This window comes from Lepidochelys kempii, chromosome 2 (genome assembly GCF_965140285.1).
Source record: "Lepidochelys kempii isolate rLepKem1 chromosome 2, rLepKem1.hap1, whole genome shotgun sequence".
In the NCBI taxonomy this organism is placed as follows: domain Eukaryota; kingdom Metazoa; phylum Chordata; order Testudines; family Cheloniidae; genus Lepidochelys; species Lepidochelys kempii.
In genome coordinates this window covers 254,782,562-254,803,021 of record NC_136381.1, presented here as the reverse complement: position 1 = coordinate 254,803,021, position 20,460 = coordinate 254,782,562, and the positions used below count along the sequence as shown (strand labels likewise).

General features: G+C 43.4%; 1 protein-coding gene across 18 annotated transcripts in view; it reads right to left on the bottom strand.

Annotated features, from left to right (window-relative positions):
* KMT2C (lysine methyltransferase 2C) overlaps positions 1 to 20,460 on the bottom strand; it is a 336,413-nt gene that overhangs the window by 220,262 nt on the left and 95,691 nt on the right. For all 18 annotated transcript variants that reach the window (XM_073334588.2, XM_073334594.2, XM_073334591.2 and 15 more), the window contains one exon: positions 11,375 to 11,513. In XM_073334588.2, the coding sequence (XP_073190689.2) occupies positions 11,375 to 11,513 (139 nt within the window). The remainder of the gene's footprint in view (positions 1 to 11,374; positions 11,514 to 20,460) is intronic.

Sequence of the window (20,460 nt, the reverse complement as noted above, 5' to 3'; positions counted from 1 at the left end):
CGCCACTGTAGCACATCCGGTGAACACACTAAGCCGATGGAGAGAGCTCTCCCATCATCTTAATAATTCCACCTCTACGAGAGGTGATAACTATGTCGGTGTGAGAAGCTCTCCTACTGACATAGAGCAGTCTACACAGGAGGTTATGGTCAGTATTACTAAGTCACTTAGGAGTGTGGATTTTTCACAACCCTGAGCCATAGTTATACTGAAGTAAGCATGCAGTGTAGACCAAGTCTAAGGGTATGTCTAAACTGGCAAGTTTCTGTGCAACTTTTATTAATGCATTGGAATTAAACCGCTGTTGCATGTCCACACTGTGCTCCTGTTCAGAGTCGTCATGTGGCAGGTTTCAGCTCAAGGTAAATTTTCAAAGCTCAATTACAAATGTTCAAAAAATAGAAGATGTATATGATGAAACCCATGAGGCGCCCTAAATAGAGCAGGTGCTATCAGACCACTGGTTTTAAATAAAGCAAATTGCAAGCTTGGAAATAGAAAAATTATCCTGAGGCCATCTACAGTTATTCTTCAAGCTCTGCCGGAATAGATTTTTTTTTAACCCTTAAGCAAGAGTAGAACAACAGTGAGAAATCTAGGCTGATTTAAGAGATGAGTGGCAAAATGAAAAAGGTCTGAGGACTATTCCTAAAGATGTTTCGCAGCTCAAAGCACATGGTTCATGTGTGTAAACAAAACTCCATCTCTACACAGACGAAAATACAGTGAAAAAAGAAGTGCACTGTCTACATACGACAAGTGGGGTTGGTAATCTTGCCTATTATTAAGGTCCCCTGACACTTCCCATTATAAGACCCTATTTTCTGTTGCTTACAAAACTTGTCAAATTTTAACCATTGCAGCTGAAATTTTCCATGTCTAGTATCTGCCTCAGCCTGGTTTTTGTTTTTTGTGGGGTTTTTATTTGGGGGGGGAGCGGGGGGAAGAAGCATGGTAGAGGTGGTGGAAATTCAGCCATTTCCAAGAATTAAGTGAGGGAAAATATGCTGTTGGGCACTGGTTAAAAATACTGATGACCTTTTCCTTGAAATGCACGAGTGCCCCCATGCTTTGGGAAACAGATTTGAAATTTAACCCGTGGGGGGTGGGGAGGGCGGTCTTTGCCATCCCTGTGAAAATCTACTGAAACATGGCCGGATTGCAAAGAGCAGTTTTCAAAGGCCTATTTGTACATGCTCCATAGAGACTTGCTAGGGCTTATCAGCTAAAATCTCTGAAGAGTCTGTCCCCACTAAGCAAGTTTGAGCTTCTCACAACTTCTAGTGCTGACCAAACTGTGTATGAGACACCCCCATGTAGTGACTGAGTATGCGCCATCCCCACAGAGTGACTGAGCATGCTCCCTCCAGCCCAAGGCCAGCAGGGCTCAGAAGGACTTTCTCTGCAATTGCAGCTCATGGCTGCCCTGGACAGAGGTGGTGACAGGCACTGGAATGGAGAGCATGGAGCCTGTCTCTTTTTGTGCTTTCAATGAGCCATGTGCTGGCAAAACATGCAATGTGGAAGAGAAAGCTATCTGATTCAAACGCAGAGGGCACAAAAGTCAGGCCGGGGGCAAAGGGAAGGAGTGCCTGTTTCCCAAAGCATGGGGGCACTCGTGCATTTCAAGGAAAAGGTCATCAGTATTTTTAACCAGTGCCCAACAGCATATTTTCCCTAACTTAATTCTTGGAAATGGCTGAATTTCCACCACCTCTACCGTGCTTCCTCCCCCCGCCCCCGCCCCCAAATAAAAACCCCACAAAAAACAAAAAACAGACTGAGGCAGATACTAGACATGAGGGATGGAGATGGGGAGTGCGATACTAGACTAGTTGGGCAGGGAGAGGACAAGTTGGGACTTGTTGCACAAGGGGACTGAGACTGGGAATGAGGGGCAGGGACAGGAAGGGAGGAGAGGCTGGGGCTGTTTGGGTGATGGTAGCCAGCGAGAGAAATGAGGGGGGTGACTGTAGACCAGTTGGCTGGGGAAGGGGAATACTGAGATCCAACAAGGAGCTGACAGAAGTGGAAAAACACTGGGATTGGATGGACAAGGACAGCGGGGCAGCGTCTAAGGAAAGGTGTGTGTGTTTGTGGGGGGGAAGGACTGAGTCTGGGGCTAGGAGCCAATGAGTGGGGGGGGGGAGGGGGAAGAGACAGATAGGATGAGAAACAGGGTCAGGGGACTTGGGACTGGCTGGGCAAGGAGCCTGGGACTGGGATGAGAAGCCTGAAAAGTGGAGACTGGGAAAGGAAGGAAAATTTGACTGGGACAAGGCACCACAAATGATGGAGACAGGACTGGGACAGGGTAGAATGGGCCAAGCTTGGGGGCATGAGGAACAGGCAGAGGAGTAACTATTAATAGAATGATGTTGGACTGGAGGGAGGTCTCCAGTCATGTTCCACAGGGATCCGTCCTGGGTCCGGTGTTGTTTAACATCTTTATTAATGACCTGGATGGAGGTATAAAGAGTATACAGTAACTCCTCACTTAACGTTGTAGTTAATGCAACTGTAAGTGAAACGATATTAAACAAATCCAATTTTCCCATAAGATTTAATGTAAATGCGGGGAATTAGGTTCCAAGGAAATTTTTGGGGGGCAGACAAATGGCATTATATATTGTACTGTACTGTGGTTGGGAAGTGCCCCTGGCTTACCCCACACAGGCACAGCCCGCTGCAGGCAAGGACGCTAGGAAGCACCTTTGCAGCAGCAGTGGCAGCTTACCCGGAGAAGAACAGGCACTGACTTTGCTGAGGGATGCTCCAGGCCCGCCTCTTCCCATCCCTGCTCCATTCCAGGCCCACCTCTTCCCACCCCCACTCCACCTCCTGTCTGGAGCACACCGCATTCCCGCTCCTTCCCTGACCCCAGAAAGTCCTAAGTGCTGCCAAACAGCTGTTTGGCGGGCTTAGATTTTCTGGGAGGGAGGGGGGAGGAGTGGAGACAAGGTGATTCCCCGCTCCTCCCCCTCCCTCCAAGAAAGTCCTAAGCGTAGCCAAAAAACTGTTTGGCGGTGGGGGAAGCGCTGGGAGGGAGGGGAAAGAGAAGGAGAAGAGGAACTTGTGCAATGCTCCCTTGTAAAGTTGCTGCTCTTCCACGAAAATCTTACATGCAGCATATAGAGCAGGCAACCAAACGACATTAAAAGGGAGCATTGCACAACTTTAAACGAGCATGTTCCCTAATTGAGCAGCGACGTAACATTGAAACCATGTTAAGCGGGAGGACGTTAAGTGAAGAGTTACTGTACTGATCAAGTTTGCAGGTGACACAAAGCTAGAAGGGAGTAGCCAATACTTTGGAAGATAGAGCTGAAATTCAGAGGGATCTTGAAAAATTGGAGAACTGGGCTCTAGACAACAAAATGAAATTCACCAAAGACAAAAGTAGGGTGCTACACATAGGGAAGAAAAACCAAATACACAAATACAGAATGGAGAAAAAATGGCTTGGCAGCAACATTGCTGAGAAGGATCTGGGAGTTGTAGTGGATCACAACCTCAACATGAGTCAGCAATGTGATACTGTTGAAAAAAAAAACAAATGCAATTTTAGGTTTCATTAAAAGAGACATAGCATGCACGTCACAGGAGGTGATAGTACCGCTCTACTCAGCGATGATTAGGCCTCAGCTGGAGTACTGTGTCCAATTTTGGTCACAAAGGAATAGAAAGGACGTAGAGAAACTGGAAAGGATCCAGAGATGAATGACAAGATGATCAAAAGGATGGAATGCGAGCCATATAAGCAAAGGCTGAAGGAACTGGATATGTTTAGTTTGGAAAAGAGAAGATTAAGGAGGGACATGATAGCAGTCTTCTCATACCTGAAAGGCTGCCATAAAAAAGATGGAGAAAAGTTGTTCTCTCTTGCCACAGAGGGCAGGACAAGAGGCAAGGGGTTCAGACTACAGCACAGCAGATTTAAATTAAATATTAGGAAAAACTTCCTAACTGAGAACAGTAGGACAATGGAGTAGACTGCCGAGGGAGGTTATTGAAGCTTCTTCACAGAAGGTTTTCAAAGGGAGACTGGCTAGCTATTTGTCCTGGATGGTTTGGACACAGCAACTCCTGCATCTTGGCAGGGGGTTAGACTAGATGACCCTTGAGGTCCCTTCGAACCCTTTGAGTCTGTGTCTCCACTAAAGCACACTTCCCTCCAGAACCTGGAATGGATTCCCGAGTTTCACCATTTCTCTTCTGCCAGCAAATATCCATGAAACTCCCTGACAAACTGTGTCTCACGCCCTCCGATGGTTCACACAGAGAATGACAACCTATTATTACTGTCAGTTACACTGATAGCTCAAGTGGCAGAGGTTTATGCAGTAGATCTAAAGGTTCCGACCCTCCTGATGAACCATGTGGGTGTCAATATGCTGCCATATGATGGAATTTATGTCCTTTCAGTTTGCTTTTTAAAAAAAAAACTAGGAAATTACACACACAAAAACCAAATTAAAAGAAGGTTTCTAAGGTTGCAAAGCCAAGCACTCAAAAGTTAGAAAATGCCAGAATTAAAATTGCCTGAGCAACGATTACTTAGCACCTTATAGGTATGCTATCATGGTACAGTCTTTAGTTACATGATCATATACTAATTTTTCCAAAGGCCTCAGGCCTCATTCAGTGCCCAATATGGACCTGTTCAGGGGAGGAATCATGGTTGTGTACTAAAGGCAGATGTTACCTGTAGGATACCTGCTTCATTTATTACAGAAGTTGGAAGGTGTACAGTGAATGAGACAGGGCTGCAGGAAGAGAAAGGAAGGTCTAATGGTTATGGCAGCTGCACACTGCCCCATGTAACTGGAGTCTATCGCTGCCTCTACCACAGAGTTCCTATGTGAGGTTAGTCAAGTCACTTAAGCCAAAATGTTCGCAGGTGGCCTCTAATTCTGTGTTTTTCATTTTCTTGGGTGCCCAATTTCAGAACCTGAGATCTAATTTGCAGAAGTGCTGAGCGCTCACAGCTACATCTAAGTCAATGGGAGCTGTTCTTTACACATAAAAAGTGCAATATAATTTTAGGTTTCAGAGTAGCAGCCGTGTTAGTCTGTATTCGCAAAAAGAAAAGGAGTACTTGTGGCACCTTAGAGACTAACAAATTTATTTGAGCATAAGCTTTCATGAGCTACAGCTCACTTCATCGGAAAGTACTCTAAAAAATCAGGTCCTAGTCATCTCAAATTGGGCACCTAATATTAGTGGATACTTTTGACCTTAATCCCTTTGGGCCTAGTCTGCTGTCTGTAAAATGGAGTTAACAACAATAACTGTTATAAATATTATATATTGTTGTATATATATATATACTGTTATATATTATTATATATATTATATATTATATATATAACAATAACAATAATATAATAATAATAATTTCCTGATGCTCACAAACCAGGAAGAATTAGTAGGGGAAGCAAAAGTGGATGGGAACCTGGGAGGCAGTGACCATGAGATGGTTGAGTTCAGGATCCTGACACAAGGAAGAAAGGAGAGCAGCGGAATATGGACCCTGGACTTCAGAAAAGCAGACTTTGACAACCTCAGGGAACTGATGGGCAGGATCCCCTGGGAGAACAACATGACGGGGAAAAGGAGTCCAGAAGAGCTGGCTGTATTTTAAAGAATCCTTATTGAGATTACAGGGACAAACCATCCCAATGTGTAGAAAGAATAGTAAATATGGCAGGCGACCAGCTTGGCTTAACAGTGAAATCCTTGCTGATCTTAAACACAAAAAAGAAGCTTACAAGAAGTGGAAGACTGGACAAATGACCAGGGAGGAGTATAAAAATATTGCTCAGGCATGCAGGAGTGAAATCAGGAAGGCCACATCACACTTGGAGTTGCAGCTAGCAAGAGATGTTAAGAGTAACAAGAAGGGTTTCTTCAGCTATGTTAGGAACAAGAAAAAAGTCAAGGAAAGTGTGGGCCCCTTACTGAATGAGGGAGGCAACCTAGTGACAGAGGATGTAGAAAAAGCTAATGTACTCAATGCTTTTTTTGCCTCTGTCTTCACGAACAAGGTCAGCTCCCAGACTACTGCACTGGGCAGCACAGCATGGGGAGGAGGTGATCAGCCTCTGTGGAGAAAGAAGTGGTTCGGGACTATTTAGAAAAGCTGGACAAGCACAAGTCCATGGGGCCAGATGCACTGCATCCAGGGTGCTAAAGGAATTGGCGGATGTGATTGCAGAGACATTGGCCATTATCTTTGAAAACTCATGGCGATCGGGGGAGGTCCTGGATGACTGGAAAAAGGCTAATGTAGTGCCCATCTTTAAAAAAAGGGAAGGAGGAAGATCTGGGGAACTACAGGCCAGTCAGCCTCACCTCAGGCACTAGAAAAAATCATGGATCAGGTCCTCAAGGAATCAATTCTGAAGCAGTTAGAGGAGAAGAAAGTGATTAGGAACAGTCACCATGGATTCACCAAGGGCAAGTCGTGCCTGACTAATCCAATTGCCTTCTATGACAAGATAACTGGCTCTGTGGATGAGGGGAAAGCAGTGGACGTGTTATTCCTTGACTTTAGCAAAGCTTTTGATATGGTCTCCCACAGTATTCTTGCCAGCAAGTTAAAGAAGTATGGGCTGGATGAATGGACTATAAGGTGGATAGAAAGTTGGCTAGATTGTCAGGCTCAACGGGTAGCGATTAATGGCTCCATGTTTAGTTGGCAGCCGGTATCAAGTGGAGTGCCCCAAGGGTCAGCCCTGGGGCTGGTTTTGTTCAATATCTTCATTAATGTTCTGGAGGATGGTGTGGATTGCACCCTCAGCAAGTTTACAGATGACACTAAACTGGGAGGAGTGGTAAAATATGCTGGAGGGTAGGGACAGGATACAGAGGGACCTATACAAATTAGAGGATTGGGCCAAAAGAAATCTGATGAGGTTCAACAAGGACAAGTGCAGAGTCCTGCACTTAGGACAGAAGAATCCCATGCATTGCTACAGACTAGGGACTAAATGGCTCGGCAGCAGCTCTGCAGAAAAGGACCTAGGGGTTACAGTGGACGAGAAGCTGGATATGAGTCAACAGTGTGCCCTTGTTGCCAAGAAGGCCAATGGCATTTTGGGCTGTAGAAGTAAGGGCACTGCCAGCAGATTGAGGGATGTGATCGTTCCCCTCTATTGGGCATTGGTGAGGCTTCATCTGGAGTACTGTGTCCAGTTTTGGGCCCCACACTACAAGAAGGATGTGGAAAAATTGGAAAGCGTCCAGCAGAGGACAACAAAAATTATTAGGGGGCTGGAGCACATGACTTATGAGGAGAGGCTGAGGAAACTGGAATTATTTAGTCTGCGGAAGAGAAGAATGAGGGGGATTTGATAGCCACTTTCAACTACCTGAAAGGAGGTTCCAAAGAGGATGGATCTAGACTTCTTCTCAGTGGTAGCAGATGACAGAACAAGGAGTAATAGTCTCAAGTTGCAGTTGGGGAGGTTTAGGTTGGATATTAGGAAAAACTTTTTCACTGGGAAGGTGGTGAAGCACTGGAATGGGTTACCTAGGGAGGTGGTGGAATCTCCTTCCTTAGAGGTTTTTAAGGTCAGGCTTGACAAAGCCCTGGCTGGGATGATTTAGTTGAAGATTGGTCCTGCTTTGAGCAGGGATTGGACTAGATGACCTCCTGAGGTCCCTTCCAACCCTGATATTCTATGATTCTATGTAGTGAATATGATGTTATTATTCAATATTTGTGAAGAACTCAGACTACAGTGATGTGCACCACAGAAAAGCCCATGAGGAAATTAATAATTCTGTCTTCAGAACAGGGTTTGAATAGTGTACAGTAAATAAGGCTTAGGCCCACACATTGATCATCTAATTAAAGACTGTATCATAACTAAGGATAAGATCAGGTCATGGAGGTCATAGATTCTGTGACTTTCGTAGACCTCCATGACAATTTCCACTTCAGCCCCGGAGATGTGGGGCTGGAGCTCCCAGCAGGTTCCAGAGCTCCCAGCCACCATCACAGCAGGTGCTGGACTCTGTGTCCTACGTCACATCATCCTCCCCCACTCAGGCTTTAGTTGTCCCCCTCCGTCTCACCCCACCTTTATTTTTAGGAAAAGTCACAGACAGGTCACGGGCTTCCGTGAATTTTTGTTTCTTGCCCGTGACCTGTCTGTTATTTTTAGTAAAAGTTATGGTGACAAAATCTTTGCCTACATCATACTACATCTGCACAAGGAAGCCCAATTAAGGTTGTGCAGGCATTAGTATTTCATAATTTCTGAGTGCTTGACTTAGCAAATATAACAATATTCTTTTTAAACACATTTTTTGTGTGTTACATTAAATACAGCTTATCCACAACTGTTTGAAGATTTAATTTCTCCTGACAATCCCTGTGGAGGGCTATTCTGTCTAGGTAACCTAATCTCTGTGCCTTGTAGAGAACTCCTTGTAGCACTCAGTGGAGAAAGGAATGAAGAAAGAAATTTTAACATTCTACCTGTGAAGACCAAAAAGATAAGGAACTCTGCTGCTGTTTTAATCAGGCACCTTATTTTCTCTGTACATACATACAGCTGATGTTCAGTAACCAACCACATCTCCTTTGTGAAATAAAGCAGTGCCTAAATGTGCCCTTTCCAATTTCTGTTTCTTTATGCCTTTTGTAGCATTGCCACTACCTGGTTTACAATGGCGTACCCACACTTGGAAGGGGCTCCGGCACCTGGACCTTGGCCCTAACCCCCTTCCCTCCCCCCAACTCCGCCTGTGCTCTGCCTTAAGGCCCTACCCCCGCTCAGCCTCTTCCCCCAAAAGGTCCTGCTTGCCGCTTGCTCCTCTCAGACCCCTCCCCTCCTTGCTCCTCTCCGTCCCCTGCCCTCCCATGAGAGGGTGCGGAGTGCAGGTGGAGTGGGGTACAGGGCCACGGTCCAGGTGCCGGAGCCCACAAAAGATTAATCTGGCCTTGAGTATTGCTAATACTGCCAGTTCAATCATCATGAGACAAACCAATATTGAGAAAGTTGGCAGCACCGCTTTTGTCAGTGCCATGACTCCATCTCTGCTTGATCTTACTGCCCTATAAGAGATCAATAATCCACGCATTTCTGAGCCCCTCTCTCTCTTCAGTCTACTTCAGCTCAGCATGACTTCTGATGCTACTTTTTTATTTTGATGTCTCCAGGACTCTACTTTCTGAGTTTTAATCTTAACACTGTTACCACTCCTTTCTCCATTTCTTATTCACAACTAGTAGTTCACTCTCTCCTGGACTCACATGTGCGTGAACATACACACGAACACACTTTCTGCTGGGTAATTCCATTAAGGTTACAACCTTGGCTCTATTCTCCAGCATCACCCTCAGAGATGTCCGAGTTAGCCTCAAAGTTAGGAGAGATCAGAGAGAAGTACAAGAAAAAAAAAAGCTTTGGATATCAGCTGCATAAAAGTAATACTGATACTCCCTGACTACACTGTAACTTCTTTTCTCCTAAATGCTTCAAAGATTAAAGTCAGAAATCCTGAAGGCATCCACTACTCCAGACTTTGTCTACTTACACTTACTGACAAGGGTAAAGTGAATCTCCCACCTGCAGAACAATGCCAATGTTTTGGCATTACTTCGACATTGCCCTTGCCGCTACTTTTTCATGCTCTGATCAATTTCTGCCTTCTCTGTTACAATACTTTCTTCCATGGTTTCCCTGAGACCTCAAATTTCTAAGCTTTAGGAGGGGTATAAATGTTTCCTACAGAAAAAAAAATAATCTGGATGAAACTTCAAAACTGCCCTCCTAGTTTTCAAGTTTCCATTGATTCACAATCCACCCTAGCCCCTCTGGCCTTATATTCTCCTTCTCCCTAAATCTTGGAATGTTTTCTCTCTCTGCATGCTGGGTGGGACACTACAGAATTGAGGGTCAATATTTACTGTATTCAGCTTCATCTATCCGGAATTCTTTCTAACAGAAAGGAGTGGAGCCACTCAAAAGCTATTCCCTCTAACCCTGCCAGGAAGAGGTGTCACCACCACTCGTGGACAATGATATGGAAGACAGATAAAAAACAGCAGTTTTTCTTTAGTTGTGCCTTGATTTTAGATGGGTACAGGATTAGATTAAGCAATAAAAATAAATTGACATTTGATTTTTGTCCACTGCCAGGAGGAGACCACCCAATTTTGCCGTCAATGCAATGTCCATACTACATCCAGGCCTAAAACCAAACTATCTGGGATCAAGGAAACCTGCGGACTCCAGATACTTGCCTTGCCAGCACCTTCTCAATACATTTTTCCCCCTAAAAAAAGATCTGAGAAAAACTTTCCAGCTACTGCCCTATCAGTATCATGAGATGGTTTCTTGAGCAAGGTTATAAGATTCTGCTCTCTCTCTCTCTCTCTCTCTCACACCCACACCCTTTTCATTTTTATTGATATATCAGTGTAGCTCCCAAGATATTTCCCTTCTACCAGAAGTTTGTGACCATGTAAAATCTGTGAAGGTGGGCAAGGTAGGCAATTAAGGCATTAGCCTTTTGTATCTGGGGGCACAGGTGCAAACTCTGACAAGGTGGAAGTGAAATGAGTTTGGTTATTTTTAATTCAAGTCTGTCAAAAACATATCTCCATATCATAAAGGCTCCTTAAACTAATATGACACCTTCTGCAACAAACAGAGGCCCACTACTGGGCTAACTAGCTGCGCTGAAGGCTTGGCTAGAGGAGTATTGCCAAGTTCCATGACATTGTTCCAGTGGTGCCTGCCCATGATAGGCCTTGTTCTTGTTAGTGTCATAGGACTGTTACTGTTATTGGCACTCGTAATTTACAGGTACCCAAAATGTAGGAAAAAAGTAAAATACAGTTAACATTTATTTGCATGTTAGAGACTTCGAAAAGTAAAAGTAGGATTATGACATACAAGATAAAATTTAAAAAAAAAAAAACAAAAAAAAACCAAACAGATTCCTAAAAATGTAAAAAAATATCCTCTGAAACCTTTGAAGTACTGTTAGACCATTGTTATATATAACACGTTTTATTTCTCACCAGAAAGGCTTTACTAGTGGATGTAGTGTATCTGCTTGTATACAAACCCCCAAACTTTTACATTTAAATAATTAATATTTTGCAATTCTGAATTTTTCCTGTGTTGTGTGACAACGGAGGATGACACTTACGAAACATGCTTTTCCACCCCCAGTTCCCTGCAGACTAATTAAATCATCAGTCTCAAATATAGCAGCTGCCCACAAGGTTTCTGCTAATGCTTTAAAGCACCAGCACTGTCCCAAGCCTGTTCTCCCAGCATTCTCTGAACCATTACTCAACTCTTAGCCCTTCCCCCACCACTGACTCAGCACCCATCTGTCACTTACTAACCTGGTTTTGGCTTCAACACCAACAGAGGCAGTGGAGCTTGCAGACTCCTCAGATACTGAGCGCTGAAGAATTGGTGTTAGCTGCTTGTTGCTGTCCACTTCAGCTTGGGCATCCTCCTCTGCAGATTGTTCTTTGACTTCTGTTTCACAAGAAAGAAGACTGCTAAGATTCCATTTGTGTGGCTATAAAAATCACTGTTTACATTTTCCCCTTTAATGTAAATGTTTTCAAATAGGTTAGTCAGAGTAATAACTCTATTAGAAAAGAAATATTTAAGTAGGGAAGTATCATTCCTCTTCACATCTACCTAAAGTGAGAACTTTAATATCTGCCTAAAGTCTGTATAATGGCTCAAAAATGAAATAATAGGAGTCCATAATTATTGTCCTTGGACATAAAAATATGTTCACTCTAATTGACACCTTTTTCATATTTGAGTGTTGGTACTTAAGCAGTTTGTGCGAGAACAAAAGGTTTGTTTCACCTAAGCAGGGAGAGAGGAATGGTCAAGTGTGGATGGGTAAATATTTTATGACACACAAATCTATGTTAAAAAAATGTTACTTAAAGTTCAAAATCAAGTGCTTGAAAGTTAGGAAATGCCAGATTCACAGTTGCCCATGTACCTTTAATTCTTCCCCCTTGTGTTTCCATCCCATGCTCTGAATGAGGCAGGGGTCCTATGGAAAAATAGCATCTTAGAAATGAGGGGCTGGAAGGGACCTCAAGAGGTCATCATGCCAAGGCCCCGACACCGAGGCCAGGACCAAGTTAACCTAGACCATCCCTGACAGGTATTTGTCCAGCCTGTTTTTAAAACCCTTCAGTGATGGGAATTCCACAACCTCCTTTGAAAGCGGTAAAGCGTAGAGCTTAAGTACCCGTATAGTTAAAAAGTTTTTCCTAATAGCTAACCTAAATCTCCCTTGCTGCAATTTAACCCCATTACTTCTTGTCCTACCTGCAGTGGACATGGAGAACAATTCACCATCCTCCTCTTTATAACAGCCCAGGGGAGGCAGTGAAGGCAAGCAGGGGCACAGGCCCCCCCCCAGTAATCATCCGGGACACAGAACTTCTCTACCCCAGTGCTGCGGAGGCAGGGAAGATAAAGCTCCTGCTGGGACTGAGGCGAGGGCCATGTGAAGGGAGGGAAGATCGGGCCAGGGCCAGGTGGAGGGAGAGAGGGAAGATCGAGCTTGTCCTGGGGCGGGTCAGGAGAGGAGAAAGTGAGCTCCCCACATGGCTGGCAGCAAGGGGGGGGCAGTGAGTTTCTGTGCCCCCCCCAAAAAGGGGTCAAATGTAAATTCCTGTGCATGCCCCTGTAAGAGCCCTTAACACAGGGGTGGCCAACCTGTGGCTCCGGAGCCACATGCGGCTCCTCGTATAGGCACTGACTCGGACGGTGGAGCTACAGGGGCCAACTTTCCAATGTGCCGGGGGTGCTCACTGCTCAACCCCTTCCTGCCCCTCCCCTGAACCTGCTATGCCCTCACTCCTCCGTCTCCAAGTCTCCTGCACCCACAAAACAGCTGATCAGGAGGCACGGGGAAGGATGGGGAGGCACTCATCGGCAGGCCTGCCCCTGGAAGGGAGGCGGGGAGCAGATTGGGGGCTGCTGACATATTACTGTGGCTCTTTGGCAATGTACATTGGTAAATTCTGGCTCCTTCTCAGGCTCAGCTTGGCCACCCCTGCCTCAACACATATGAAAACCTGTTATCAGGTCCTCACTCAGTCTTCTTTTCTCAAGACTACACATGCTCAGGTTTTTTTTTTTTTTAAACTTTTCCTCATAGGTCAAGTTTTCTAAACCTTTTATCATTTCTGCTCTCTCCTCTGGACTGTCTCCAATTTGTCCTCACCTCTCCTAAAAGTGTGGTGCCCAGAACTGGACACAGTACTCCAGTTGAGGCCTCACCAATGCCAAGTAGAGCAGGACAATTACCTCCCGTGTTTCCCATACAACCATCCTGTTAATACATCACAGGATGGTATTAACCTTTTTTTGCAACTGCATCATACCATTGACTCTCATATAACTATAACGCCCAGGTCCTTTTCAGCAGTATTCCTGCCTACTGACTTATTCCCAATTTTGTGGTTGTGCATTTGATTTCTCCTTCCCAAGTGAAGTACTTTGTACTTGTCTTTATTGAGTTTCATCTTGTTACTCTCAGAACAATTCTCTAATAGTCTTTAATTACATCATCACAGTCTGTCATTATGCATACACATAAGGAGGCCAAACTGAGGTTGTGTGGCAATCAAATCTGGCATTTCCTAACTTTCAAGTGCTTGACTTTGGAACCTGAATAACCGTTTTCAATAAGAAGTCTCTATGTGTGTAATCTCAGAGTTTTTATTATAATAATTATTTTTAAAGAAAAGGTAAAAAAAAATCTATTATGTACAAGTGTAACATTCCTCTGCCCCTAGGAATCACCAGCAGAGTCTGAACTGGAACACTTTAGCACCACAGCACAGACTGTTACTATGTGAGCTAATGACTGACTCCTTTAACTGTCAGCAGGACAAGGATACAGGAGAACCACTAAGATATGAGCATCAGCATTATGGACTGACCAGCCAATCGGACACCATGTGAAACCAGAAGGAACCAATGAGGCAGCAGCAGAGACCAAACAAACAAAAAACAAAAATGCAAATACTGTTCTGTACAGTGCCTGTATCACATTTTAACGGTAGGCACTTCTGGGCTGCCTGTCCTCACCCCATCCCTCCTGCGGGGCTGCCACTTGCAGCTAAGAGGTGAAGATGTTGGGGCTGCCAGCCCAAGGCAGCCAAAGCTGGAAGAGTAGGAGCAACGCTGGGTTCTGTGCTGCTTTCAGCCTCCCCCACCCTCTCCCCTCCCCAGCCAGGAGGGGGAGGCGCTGTTTTCACACATACCCTTCCCCAGCCAGGAGAAGGATGCACTATTGGAAGCTACCTGTGCTGAGGAGGGAAATCGGCTGCTGCTGGGCTTTGTTCAGAGTTACAGACAACCTCCATTCTTGAGGTGTCTGTAACTTTGAGGTTCTTCTGTACTTTCCCAGAGTGGGAGGATGGGTCTCGGGGTCCCTCCCTCTGCATTGAAATAATTTTTAAAACTAGCTCTGCCAAATCTGAATGGAATTTCATGGGAGGAAGAAAAGGCACTTCTGTTGCCCCAGGGAATTTCCCCTGCTGAAATCAAAGGCCAGATGCGAAAAATGGAGACGAGAGGATTCTTGGGTATAGGGACTTTTCTACTGTATGTTTATAGCGTGCCTAAGCACAATGGTCCCCTAATCTGGTTGGGGTTTCTGGGTGCTACCGTAATTCAAATAAATAAAAATAATAATGGCAGCAATGCACTTTGACCTCGCACAGACAAAAGCTATAGATTAAGTATGGAGGCAAGTCACTTAACAGGATCTACATAATGCTTAGATAAAATTTAACAATTTGCAAGTTGGGGAGGCAGAAGTCACCTGAACCATCTGATTTCAGTTAACTGCTCATCATGGTAATTGTGCTCTCCTGACACACTTTTTATTAGACTTCAGGTTGAAAAGACAAATTATAGGTTTTACAAAATTATGAAGTTCATTGGAAAGTTTTCATGTGGGAAAAATCTTTAAGATCCATTATAAAAGGGCTTTAATATACCACAGTGTTCAGAACTCTCCCCTCAGAGAGTTGCTTTTACTCCGCCTGCCATAGCAGAACAGACTAGTCACTCCTTACACAAAACAAACAAAGTTAAATTTTGACAGAATTTATCATGCAAGATTTTTAGTTAGTGTATTATCAACGGCTCTGCTATGTATCTCTCATTGTAGCACTCATTCGTGTTTTTCACATTTGTTATTTTCAAATTATGCTGTTTCTTCCTCCTATGCGAGCTCCCTAGATACAGAGACAAGAGTCTTGAGGGCCATGGTTTGAGCCAAGCAGGCCTTCTGGGGAATTCCTGCACTCAAAGCCAGTTCTCCCTGTCCTCCATGCCACTTCTAGGGGAGCGCGTCCCTTGGGGGCTGTACTGTGCAAAATGGAGGAGGAGGAGCAAATGAATGATGGCTGGAAAGCTACTAACTGACAAAACATTTCTTTGTGGGAGCATAGTGATTAAAAGGTATCTTCTGATGTTATATTACTAACCTCCCTTCTTCTGGATCTCAGGGACCCAAGAGAGAAAACAGGAGGTGCTTCTCTGGAGGCTGCCTGAGCAAGCTCACAGCAAAGTAGATCCATTTTACACACGCACAACCCTTTAAAAGCAGACTTTTCAGCACCATCCCAACTACTACCTTTGCCTTTAAAGAAAAACAAACAAAAACAAACCCCCCCAGAGCTGGGGAACAAAACAAAGAAAAAGATCTGTATTCTGGAAGTTTACTTTTGACTAATATTTTTTAAAAATGTAATGTTAAAAATATTCCAATTGAAAGTATTGTAAAGCCTCTACAAAAAAAGAAACATTTAAAAACTTGTTAAATAATGTTTAATAATAATAATAGAGTGTTTAAACAATTTTTTTAACAGTTTAAGAATAAAAGTTTTATTGCTATTTAGATGAGCACTGAATTGTTAATAAATACAGGCGCAGGTGGCTGTTCTCAGGCCTACATGCAGCCAGTACAGAACAGGTAGAAACAGCCTGATGGGACAAGGCCAATGCAGTCTGAGCTGCCAGACCTGTCACTGAAGGGTACACAGAAGCACTGGACAGATTACAGTAGGAGCGCTAACTGTATGCTCGAACTGCAGTGCTCTCACTTGCTGTCCACACTGGCTGTGACTTGCTGCAGGAAACAACGATGGCAAGACTTTTTCAAAACAAGTGTAACTGCAACAGCGGTATGAATACCTATGCATGGCTGCAAGAAGTTATGTTTAGGGCAAGGTGTTTTACAGGCATGCTAGAGGATTACCATACTGTTAGTAATACCCCAAATGCTCTAGGGTAAACAAGCTGTTTGACAGGTGAAGATGGTGTAGCAGCAGTAATGACAAGGATTCCTGATGCTGAATTTAAAATGTGAGCACCTGGAAACAGGAAGGTAAGGTGGCACCCAGTGACCAAGCAACTCTCCATGGAACACCAGCAAGCATTCTGGGCATTGAGAAACCACTGCACTAAATCCCAGTATATTAGTGTGCATGGATGGGGACATGTTTGCTGATAGCTACTGCTATATTTGAGTTTGAAAAGTAGTTTCTAGCCAAGGAAATTACAAACTTTTTTTTTTTTTTTAAAAGAGCACAGTTAACGGGGTGCGGTGCAGGGGTTAAAGATCAAAACTTGGCATGAATGGTCCTCTGTGAGGACCAATTTTTGTTCAACAAAGGAATGCCTTTTTATTTCAAGGAAATGCTTGAAATTTGTGAATATTTATTCATAGAATCCTAGACTATCAGGGTTGGAAGGGACCTCAGGAGGTCATCTAGTCCAACCCCCTGCTCAAAGCAGGACCAATCCCCAATTTTTGCCCCAAATGGCCCCCTAAGGATTGAACTCACAACCCTGGGTTGAGCAGGCCAATGCTCAAACCACTGATCTATCCCTCCCCCCACATTATTCAGACACAGCAACAAACAATTAAATCTACAAGCACATCTGCAACCATTTTTCTTGAAGGACTGCTAATACTAAGTTTTCATTTTTTTAAAATAGCCTAAATTTCTCTTTCCCCCCCCCCCACTGGAAAAACATGGCTTTCACTCACAATGTATAATAATGTACTATTGCCCTGTTAATCCAGCATAGCAGTATGAATTAACTAACTTTATTTGGAAATGAAAAATTATTTCTCCATTTATGTGCATTTAAATTTGTAAGCTTTAATATATTGTATTAAAACATATGTTTGCATTTAACAAACACACACATTATTTAGCCAGCCAATACAGCATACCTTAGTGTAAATTTCCCACCAGTCATGAAATAAAACTTTTTTCTCTGTTTCACACCACTCAAACTATAGTTTAGTTTTTGGTAGATCCTAAGCACAAATTTTCATCTTGTGCAAATCCGTTGATCCCAGCAAGGTGAAGTTTTTAGGATTCTTTTCCAAATACATATTTGGATACCTTGTAATTATAAATTTTTATTATTCATATGCTTGCTTAAAACAGCACTGGAATAAAGAAAAAGGTTCCAACTATCCACTTTCAGATTTTGTTTATACTTTGATGAATGACTAGAACATGTCAACTTCATTAAAAATAATCTATTAAAAACTCATCCATTTAACCCTCACCCATAACAAGTTTAAATTTAACAACAAACATTTTGTCCAAACCATGGGAACAGCCACAGGCACTAGGATGGCTCCCCAGTATGCCAAATCCCTCATGGGCCACCTTGAGGAAGAATTTCTGAACAAATGCACCACAAAGTTTATGACACATCTGAGATACATCAATGATATTTTCATCCTCTGAACAGAAAAACTCCCCCACAGATTTCCACCACAACTTCAACAACCACCACAAATCCATTAAACTCTCTGTAGAACACTCTCACAGTAGCACCAACTTCCTGGATACCACCATCAGCTTCAAGAATGGAACCCTGTGACTACTATATAAAAGAAACCTACAGATCACCACACCTATCTTCACAGATCCAGTAATCACACCAACAAATGTGTTATCGACGGCCAGGTGCTCAGATACCACAGAATATGCTCTGAAGAGGAAGTCCGGGATATAGACTTAACACACTTAAAATTGCCTTCACCAAACAAGGACACTTCACCAGAGAAGTAAATCGCATCATGGAATAAGACACCCAAATACCCCAAGAGAATCTGCTTCAATATGGAAATAAATCCCCCTCCAACTGCACAACCCTAGCTGTCACTTTCCACCTCACACTGGAACCCATATGGGGCATCAAACAATTACAACCCATATTCAATGGGGATCACATCCTGAAATAAATCTTTCCCTCTCTTCTGACCTTCAAACAACCCCACAGCCCCTCTAAGCACATCAGAAGCAAGCTCCCCACAGATTAGGATACACCACCTCAAAGCGGTACCAGACCCTGCCAGAACAACAGGTGCAAAACCTGTAGACAATCTCCACTGCTATGATGATCAACACTTCCACAACACACCTTTCAAGATCTATGGGTCCTACACATGCCTATCACAACATGTAGTATACTTCATCCAGTGCAATAAATTCCCCAACAACTATGTGGGTGAAACCAGACAATCCCTGCAATCTCAAATGAACTCTCACAGGAAAATGATAAGAGACAAAAACACCTATTCACCTGTGGATGAACTTTTCACAAAATGATCACTCTATAACTGATCTCTCAATCCTCATCTTCAAAGAAAACTTGCACAAGACAAGTATGACAGTTTAAATTCATAACTTTGCTAGACACTGAAAATCATGAACTGAACAGAGCCACTGGATTTATGGTGTATTACACCAATTTATAACCCTCTAACTCCTCCTGGCACCTTGTCTTTTCTCCCCCCTTCCTTCCTTTCCCTCCTATGACTGGAGGGGTGTTTCCCTTGAATGGTCCTTTGAAATATGTGTTAACTACTTATGCTAAACAATCTGTTCACCTTGTATTTAGCTGTGACAGTACCTTTTCCAGTCCAGAAGAAAAGAGTGCTGTGGAAGCTTGAAAGCTTCCCTCTCTCCCAACAAAAGCTGTTCCAGTATCAGATATCACCTCACCCACCTTCTCTCTTTAGAGACGGGAGATAGCTCAGTGGTTTGAACACTGGCCTGCTAAACCGAGGGTTGTGAGTTCAATCCTTCAGGGGGCCATTTAGGGATCTGGGGGAAAAATTGGGGATTGGTCCTGCTTTGAACAGGGGGTTAGACTAGACAACCTCCTGAGGTCCCTTCCAACTTTCATATTCTATGATTCTTTTGTATGAAAATATTTCAATGCAATTATAATTCCATATTATTAAGATTATGCAGTGCTACCAGAATGCATGACTTTTACAAAAATCAAGACAGGTCTTTGGCTCAGAAAACTTATAATCTAAACAAAACATAAAACAGCAAGTCAAGACAGTCAGTGGTGAGAAGAAAAGTATTAATTCAAAAGGTGCAAAAATGTGGCTTGCAGTCAACCTTCTATTTCACCACATTCAGGATAAGGAGATGCATCTTACAAGTTCCAAAATTCAATGCACTACATACAGCCTGGAGTTGTTGAAGCACACTTCCCCATGACCCATTACTGATATGAAGCACAATACACCAAATCCAGGCCTGGGTAACCTTGCTTTTGGCCAGAGAAGGAGTTTGAGTTTCTTTGTTCCTCAGAACCCATTCAAAAACCTCAAGATTTTTGGCCATATTGTGTCCAAGGGTGGTACACTTGCAGATACAACAACTGTGAAAGTCATGTTCAGTGGAAGAAAGGCAGAAAAATTAGATGGTTCTAGTTCAGAGAGAAAAGCCACAAAGCCAGCCCCACTACTTTCTGGATTTGCTTAGAAGTATGGATTTTACCTAACGAAAAAAATATTTTTGTTCACACAACAGAAGAACCTAGGGGAGTGGGCTAGAGCAGCCAAAAGGAAAATCTCAGGCTTTTAAATGTTCCATTTTCAGTCCCATTTTGAGGGTGCCTCACATCAGCAGCCAAAAAGGAGAAGCAGGCTGCTGAGAAATTCTTGTGCTAATCTAAATCCAAGTACCTCTTGTGGCCCGCTTTGAGTCCTTGTTCTGTTTCTCTTTTCTCCTATTATAAACAAATTCCCAGAACACTTTCCTTAATAGCCAGCTCCCTTGGCTCTGCCAGTTTTTCCACTGGCTGGAAGAAACAAAAATAATTGTATAAAGAATGTATTTCAACACTTCAAAAAAAATACCAAAAACGTCATTGGATCTCTAATTTTACTCCTTATTACATAAAGATACAAGCAACAGAGAGTTCTGTGGCACCTTATAGACTAACAGACGTATTGGAGCATGAGCTTTCGTGGGTGAATACCCACTTGGTCGGATGCATGTAGTGGAAATTTCCAGAGGCAGGTATAAATATGCAAACAAGAATCAGGCTAGGGATAACTGGGTTAGTTCAATCTGGGAGGATGAGGCCCTTTTCTAGC